At 43.9% G+C, this 8,552-nt stretch overlaps 1 protein-coding gene across 1 annotated transcript in view; it reads right to left on the bottom strand.

The window, feature by feature from the left end:
• Positions 1 to 2,169: 2,169 nt before the first annotated feature.
• The window catches only part of LOC104467976 (phosphatase and actin regulator 1-like), a gene marked incomplete at its 3' end in the record, with an annotated part of 67,206 nt that continues 60,823 nt past the window's right edge, over positions 2,170 to 8,552 (bottom strand). The window contains exon 5 of the mRNA XM_010081960.1: positions 2,170 to 2,500. Within this exon, the coding sequence (XP_010080262.1) occupies positions 2,170 to 2,500 (331 nt within the window). The remainder of the gene's footprint in view (positions 2,501 to 8,552) is intronic.

The following is an 8,552-nucleotide window of genomic DNA, read 5'->3' as shown; positions in this document are numbered from 1 at the left end:
TTGGACATTGAGCCATTGGCTGCAACTCTCCGAGTGCAACCACCCAGCCAGTTCCTTACCCACTGAGTGGTCCATCTGTCAAATACACATCTCTTCAATTTAGAGACAACGATGTTGTGCAGGACAGTGTCAAGTGCTTTGCACAACTTGAAGAACTTTACAGCAAGTGTGAGCTCCACAGACCTTTTTACCTGTAAATACTATGAAAATAACAATTGCTGTTGCAGACAAAACAAACAGTCATCATCTATTTTCTTTCTTGTGAATGCAAACATTATTGATTTGTTTTGATGAGGAGAATAACTGAAGTGCTCAATACTTTATTTAATGATCGAAATAACAGTTAATCAACACAAAAATACTATGAAAAAATCAACTATCTGCAATATAGTGAACTAGGATTCATCTTCATTTTAAATGTGAAATTACTTTGTTCTGCAAAGTGAGGCAGTTGCTTCATATTGGGAAATGAATCCCTGCTTATTCAGTTTTTAACAAGTGTCAGAGTTTCAGCTTCAAATTAATAGTTAAAACCAAACAGCATCACCTTCTTTAAGTCAATTAAACATATCTGTAGACACAAACATCATGGATGCCTACAAACTGGAGCATTCAGCAGTGTGGGGCAACAGATACCACAATTAAGTCATACTCCGAGACAGGTCAAGGGGCTCAGGATAACAAAGTGCCTTTGTCACACAGTGTGAGCCAGGCAGTAAGACTGTCCCTACGGTGGGGATGGCATGGGCAGCGCAGCCCTGAAGGAGCCTTTGGGAGACATCAACTGCTCTCTGTGTTTGCTGCACCATGCTTTGGGGTGATGCAGATGCATCTGACCAGCCCTGCTGGCAATGTGAGAGGTAACTGGGTAGTCACTGGGCACCAGGGCGTGGGGAGGGGGGGGGAGAATATCGATGCTCTTCCCAATCCTACTGCTACAGCCCTTTTATTGATGCAAATAGAAATCTCCCTTACAGCCCTAGCAGTTTTTTCCCCAGCAGAGAATTCCTCCATGCTGTAGAAACATCAGCCCCCCTAATAAAACCACAGAGGTCTCGCTACCCTGGTACTAAACTAAGTTGGCAGTGTGGGACAGGCTCTGGTCCCCTGACTGCTTTTCATGCAGTAAGGAGAATCTGCCATCCCTAATTGAATTCTTTTTAACTATGCACTATAATGAAGGGAATGTTATCACAAAGAGGTAACGGGGAAAAATCATTAGGCATCTTGTCTGTTACACCAAATATTTTAGCTTCTTGTCAAACTAAGATCATCTAAGTTTGATCCGATGTTCCTAGAAGAAGCTGGCTGCAAAGCTGCCCTTGGTACTAAAAAGAACGTGTAATTTTTTGGACTACCTTCCCTATTCTGGGACTTGCTCAATCTTCCTCTACAAGACAAAATAAATTTTCCAAAGCTTGCTGATCTTGCAGCCTATGAGGACAGCTTGCATTCATACAACATGCTTCACTTACTCAGACTATTTGAAGTGGCCTTCAGAGCTACCCACAAGTGACAATAACAGCCCCAAGGTGGGTAGGGTTCTTCTGATCAAATGTACAACCTTCCTCCAGATGCAAATAGTTAAGAAGGTAGCTGCTGTGGAATGGGTTAAATACTTATTTTGAGATCAAACAGATAATTTTTTTTAAATTAATTGAAATAGTATATTAAAACCCCTCTGAGTGACTCGTAGGAAGTCCCCACAGGTTGTTTTGAGCTAACTGGTAATACTAATCAGATCCCCTGGTTGAGTGGCACATTTGGTTTTCATTGGTCTTTCCTGAATTTTCCACTTCCTCTCCTTTTTTTTTGGCAATCCTCCACATAACCAGAGCTTTGCAGTTATGCACTCTGCAGCATATATTGCAAGCCAGGCATGTCCTATTAACATCTCCTCCACTGGCTGTATTGTTTAGCTCCTTGAACAGGACAGCAGGGTTCAGGAAATTTATTCTTTTTCTCCTTTCTGCCACAAACGTGCCAAACAAGCCTGGGAAGGCTCTTTCACCAACTCTGTTTCTCCAGCAATGAGTGCCCTGAAGTTGTTAGATCCCCAGAACGAATCTCAGCTAAGTACTATCAATGTAACTCAAATGGTGATATTGATACTGAGGTTAACAGGAAACAGTGCACATCAACAGGTAATTTTAAAAGTTGATCCATTACCTTTCTAGCCTTTGCATGGTCATGGCTAGTGTTTTGTTCAGTTCCTCTATCATCCGGCACCCTGAAGGGTGAATGGGCAATGTGCTGGACCCAGAAGGCAGGTGCTGGCTATGGCTGCCGTACTGGAGCTGGTGCTGGTGAGCTGCTAACTGGGATGGCAGGACAGTGTGATGGTGCTGGGTCAAAGGCTGCTGGGAGCTCTTCTGCGTGGAATAGGATGAGAGAGAGAGGTCTGGCCCCCCTAAAGGCATGCAAATCATGACTTTCTTTGGAGGTAGTGGAGGTGACAGTTTAACTGGCATACAAGGCAGTTTCACAGGAGCACCAGGATCTAAAACAGAAGAAAGAGAGGCCCTGGTGTTAATTTTCATGTCAGTAAGATGGAGATCAGAGTATCTGCCTGGGCGAGCAGGTACTGAGGTCGCGCACCCCTTCCCTGCTGCGACAGACAACTCTGCATAGTGTGCGCTCAGCATGGTCTTCAGAAACAATACTGTTGTTTGGCAGCACTTCTGAGTCTCACAAAAAACATCCCAGGGCTGTGCATGCCCCTTAATAAACACGTTAAGCAATGCTTAACAAGGCTTGTGGCACACTTTGACGCTTTAAAGCCCTAATCCTCCAAACGCGCCCTGTGAGGTAAGCGCAATGTCTCCCGCTCAGCAGGCACGCAAACGGAGGGAGAGCAATTTGGTGTCTGAAGTTACAGGATGACTCACCACCATCATGGCTGGAGCAAAAGCCCAGGGACTCCTGATCCTCCTCAGCCACTGCAGTGCAATTACTACAAGTCACATCTTTAACAGCTTTGTAATGTGCAAAACATCTGGTGTTAAAAATTACATTACAGGGGAAGAGGGAAAAGAAATAGGGTTTGAATACTAAACAGGAGTGATCTGGAAAAAGGAAGGGTACAGGAGAAGAAAATGATAAAGGGCAGAAGATTGTTAGGATTAACGTATTCTTTTACAGAAGGCTTGGCAAGCACTTTTCTCTGGACTCATGCACTGAATTTTAACCTTTTTAACTCTAAGCATGTTAATTGAATCACATAGTTGACCTGCCAGGCAAAGACTCCCCTGACTTCCATGAGAAACACATGAGAGGTCCACAAGCAAAACCCCTCTGCCAGGACTGTGCTGCAGGATGGAGATTTTTGGAGTTGCAGTGTGAAATGCTTTCAGAAGGGAGAAAAAGTAATGAGAGGGCTTGTAGTTCCCAAGACGGGTGTGGGAAACGGTCATAACGCAAGCTAAGAGCAAAACCAAGAGCAAATACATATGTTGTGAGCTGCAACTGTGAGTCTGTGTTTAGGAGGAAGGCCAAGCCCTTTCCAGCCTGGAATACTGCAGACATTTGGCTCTGCAATGCAGCTCTGTGGGCAAGGCTTGCATGATCTTTGGCCTCTTGTTGCTTCAGCCCACTCTTCTTGCTGTAACATAGTAAGGCAACCGAAGGGCCAGAATCTTCTGATTTGAGAAAGTTTGGGAGTTACATGTTGCTTTCCAGGTTTCAAAGACCATTAACCTCCTGAGTGATATCAGATTTATAAAGCCATTTTTCAGATGGTTCTTTTTAGTATTAACTATCCTTTCTCTCTCTCATCCCCCTTATTCTTTCCTCCCTCCTGGCCTATTCTGGGTGTTGTCTGTACTGGTATCCATTTCTACTAGCCAGGGTGCACAAGGTAGATACTAGGACTTCCAAGCACTAACACTCCTTGAAAGTGGATAAGGACAGTAATGTGGAAAAAGACCACGCATGGAGCCAAGCTCAGACATGACATAAGAGTTTTTTTAGTGCTAGTTGTAGCCTCCTTGCATCCACGGTCTCCACTCTTTACTACACTAGGACAACACACTGACAGTAAACCTTCTCTTTCTTCAAAGAGCTTATAGGCTAATGACATCGGAGAGGCAAAGGGTATGGAAAGATGAAATATAGAGGCATGGAAAGAAAGTGGTCCTTCGACATTGCAGAGTAGGAGAGTTATAGAGAGCAGAACCCAAGACTTTCAGCTTTCAATGCAACATCATATCCACTTGACATGTTGTCTCTTGAAGGCAAAAATTCTTCTGATGGTTCCACCAAGGCTGAAACCTAACTCATGGGATTGCCAAACCACAGGGCACTGCCCTCTCCTCTAAAGCAGATTGCCTTCTGTACAGTAGAAATAAAAGACTTTCAAGATTTTCTATTCATGCACAGGAAGGTCTCCAGGTTACTGTGTTTTTCTTACATACATGTTAACTGTTTAAATTTCCTCTTTGTATCCTGCATAAAAGATCATACCTCTTCAATAAAAGGTAAATAACAGAGTAAAGACTAAACTGTAGAGCTCTGAGAATAAGGCTCCTATGGGATTTGTAGCAACAATGTGTTTTCATACATTTGTGCTCCAGGCAATTTAACTTCTAGAGCTAGTCCTGAATTGCAAAGACTATACTGAGATCCGCACTTCCATTTTGAAAAGTGCAGGTTTGACTGTCAGTTTTAGATCCTCTTCTGCTGTATCTCAGTCAAAGTCTTCATCTGACAGTGCCTGGACACCCCACTACTCTGTGTATGATGCAGAGGAGTCTTCTTTAATGGTGAATTCAAAGAGATCCCAACTGCAGGCATCTCTTGCTTCTGACAGAAGAATGACTGGAAGCATCAACTGGGTTTGCTGCCTTCTGTGATCCTGAAGCTTAGAGCAATATTGTAGGTTGGATAACATGCCAAATGGTTCAGGTATAAAGCAAACAGGAATCCTTCCATCCTTCCTCTAAAATATAGTGAAAATTTCCTTTCTCATGCAAGCATTCATGTACTAGAGTTGTGATGCAGGCACTGCAGTTTTGGAGTTGCAATTTAGGTATTGGCCCTAATACCTAAATAGGGCTTTGAAAATGAACCAGAGGCATTAAATCTACTTGTCTGCCCTTCACCCTCGGGTGAATTCTACTTGCTTGTTAAAAAAAAAAAAAGTCTAAAAGGAGAGTGACTGCAATGGGAGGAGAGTTCAATCCATTCGCTCGGAAATGTGTCAGTATATATTCATCCACATCAGTAACGGAGACCTCCTATTGCAAGTTTCACTCCATGGTCAGATCAGCGAGTGTGCTGAACATATGGGGCCATCCTCAAATCCACGGGCTCCAGGCACGCTGTTGGAAACTGCCCTACCATCATCTACAGTAAAGCAAAGAACAACTAGTCCCCTATGTGTAAGACTGAGATGACTGTGTTTTACAGTTCCTTCCTCTGTTTAGTTTTAATTTCCCAATGTATGTGACATATGAACCAGGGGTGGAATCAGTCATTCTCTCCAGCATGGAACATCCATCAGACAGGGACATCTGTAGATGAAGATGGACAGGAGAAATAAGAACAAGGAATCTGCTACAAGTATCTTCTCAGTGGAACATTACCAAAGTCTTAATCATTGCACAAAGCACTTGTGTGACAGAAGAGAAGCAAACTGCATGAAGCCAGGTGTGCAAGTCTGATTAATCTGTTTTGGCTGAGGTTCTTCAGGCTCAAGAGAATAATGAGCAGTTTTGAAAGACGCTGGTTCCCAGCAGGGCTGTGACCACTCAGAACTGTGCATGCTTAAGTAATAACTGTGCCAGAATTGATGAAAGAGATGTTAAGATACAGAAACCTTCCCACTGCTGATGACAACACTTAAAAGATAGTTGTGGATACCACAATATTTGCTGCACATCAGACCTACGACAAACAGGCAAGCCCTCAGTCCTTCCATATAGATAATTTTGCTAACACCTACAGCTGCTGCATTTTCTTTTGGGTTTTCAGGAGACAGATAAATATACTTTTGTTCACTGCACAGAAGGTTTGCTCATGCACAGTTCTTCTGATGTTATTTGTGGTACACTGGGGCTGTACATCAAGTACAACAAGTCTGATGCTTCCTGGCCACTGAACATGGCTGGAGACTTGGTTGGCACGCTGCAGATACAACTGCTGCAGACAGGGTGCTAGGGGGTTCTGGATGTATGGCAGCAAATGTTGCTCCAGCAGGGCTGCTAGAAAAGCACATTAAAATGCTCAAATTCTGCCCCAGCACAATTACAGCACGGAGAAAGAGGGCACGCCTGGGAATACTGGGCTGTGGCAGAGCTGGCTATGTTTGCTATCGTGCCAGTGGGAGCAAAGCTCTTCCTTGACTCCCTGTGATGCCAAACAGGAGCTAGCATTGTACCCCAACAGCAAAGGCAGCCAACAGCCTCCCGGGTTTTGTGAGTAGAAGCACAGCCATGAGATCAAGGGATTATTCCCCTTCTATTCATCACTCCTTGGACTGGTATCTAGATTACTGTTGTCAAGCTTTGGGCCCCTCAGGAAAGACATCAAAAACCTGGAATGAGTTGAGCAGAAGGCCACCATGATGGTCACAGGCGGGAGCACCTGACCTGTAAGGACAGGCTGAGGGACCAGGGCTTGTTCAGCTTGGAGAAAAGACAGCTTGTGGGGCAGGTGACACCTACCAGCAGCCCTCCAATACTTGTGAGGAGGTTTTCAATAAGCTGGAGCCAGGCTCTTCACAGTGGTGCATGGTGGGAGGAGGAGAGGCAGCGGGCAAAAATTCAAACAATAGGCTCAAGACTGGACCATAAGGAAAAGGTTTTCCCCCATGAGAAGAGCCAAACAGTGGAACAGGTTTGTCCAGACAGGTTGTGTAGCTGGCATCCTTTGAGGTTTTCAAGGCCTGGCTAGACAAAGCCCTGAGTAACCTGGCCTGATCCCATAGCTGGCCCTGCTCTGGGCAGGAGGTTGGACTAGAGACATTCCGAGGTCTCTTCCCACCTGAATTATCTCATACTATGACCTTTGTTTTATTATATACAAGTAATACAACCCGTCATAAAGTTAATGAGTTACTCTTTAAATCCCCTCCAAATAATTAATTCTGTAATGTGCAGAAACCAGCAAGGCCTGTTGTGGAGGCTCTGTAGGGGAAATGAGGTGGTGTGCCTCATTTTTTGCTGGTAGCATTCAGACAAGTAACTTTTACTTTTTCAGATCTTCCCTCTGGGAATCACTTGTGCCTGAACAGTGGGAGTCTCTTTTCTTATTTCAATGCGTTTTTTGAGCAGATTCATAAAGATAAGTTAAAAACTTTTCTCAAAGATTTGCCATCCGTCTCTTGCTGACCACAGCAAGATCTGCAGCCATGTCTTCGGGGAAGGTTTGAGACTGAAATTCTTTGCTTTTCTTCTGCACCATGTATGCATCCAAGGTTCAAGTTGAATTTGGAGAACACAAGCAAAGCATGCTTAGCCTAAAGGCTGAAAAGTACAGCTTTGCATGAATTCCTGTGCAGAGCCTTGAAGAAGGTTTCAAAGACGAGACGATTTCCTGCTGCCTATATGTGTTAGGTACTCCCCTCCAGGTAGCAACAGGCAGAAGTATGGAGACAACAACTGCATCAGGTCCAGTTTCCTGGGAGAGCCTGAGGGTGGTGGTGAAGGAGAGCTGCTTTTGCTCTGCTGCCTCTCCCTCGAGCACACGGAGACACAACTAGAAGGCCCAATCTCAGAATGAAAAATTTGCTACGCCTCTCCTCAAAATCTTGACTGAAGAAAGCAAGAGAATGCAAAAGGGTTTTCAAAGATTAAGTACAAAAGCTGAGTGGCCAGGTACAACCAAGGCTACACCCTAGTGCAATATTAGTCCAACTTTGGGCTCAAATGCACTCAGGTGTTGTTGAGATCCCTGCTCAGTGGGATATATTTTGTTCTCTGATGTTTTAGGGGACTTCATGGGTTACTTATGATTCAGCTGTTTGAATGGAAAATACCAAATTGATTTCAGAAACCATTATCTGTGCTGGTGAGAAGTAACACCTTAACGAATCAAGATCAAAAGGAGATTTACACCACCGGGGTATGCTGTCTATTAAATCAGATATGATCAGTCTTCTTGTCACTTTTGGCCATTAGAGATTTTATGATAATCTGGGGACTCCACCCCAACAGCCCAATTCAATTTGGTCCCTGGTGATTATTTTGGTTCCTCCTACATTTTCAATGAAGTAAAGGGGCTGCAAGTGCTGTCCTAAATGCCTGGGTATTGAATATGGATACTGGAGAATTAAAATTATGAAAGATTTTCTATCTGTGAAGATTGTCTAATAATAACCACACCTGAAAAGCAGCAGAAGGCTCACCAGGGGGTAACTGGCCAACAGGAAACGCAGAGCCATGAAACAACAGTATCAAAACAGTTAAGGACCATATTTTTCTTCTAGGGTTGCCTGTCTTTGCAATTTGTATTTGCTAGAGGCAATTCGCTCTTCCTGTCACCTTTAAAACATTCTCCACAAAATTAAATGTGCTTTTACATGTTTATTTTAGGCCTGCTCTTTTATGTGTGTT

Source organism: Pterocles gutturalis, unplaced genomic scaffold, assembly GCF_000699245.1.
Source record: "Pterocles gutturalis isolate BGI_N339 unplaced genomic scaffold, ASM69924v1 scaffold5539, whole genome shotgun sequence".
Classification (NCBI taxonomy): domain Eukaryota; kingdom Metazoa; phylum Chordata; class Aves; order Pterocliformes; family Pteroclidae; genus Pterocles; species Pterocles gutturalis.
This window is presented reverse-complemented; position numbering and strand designations above follow the sequence as displayed.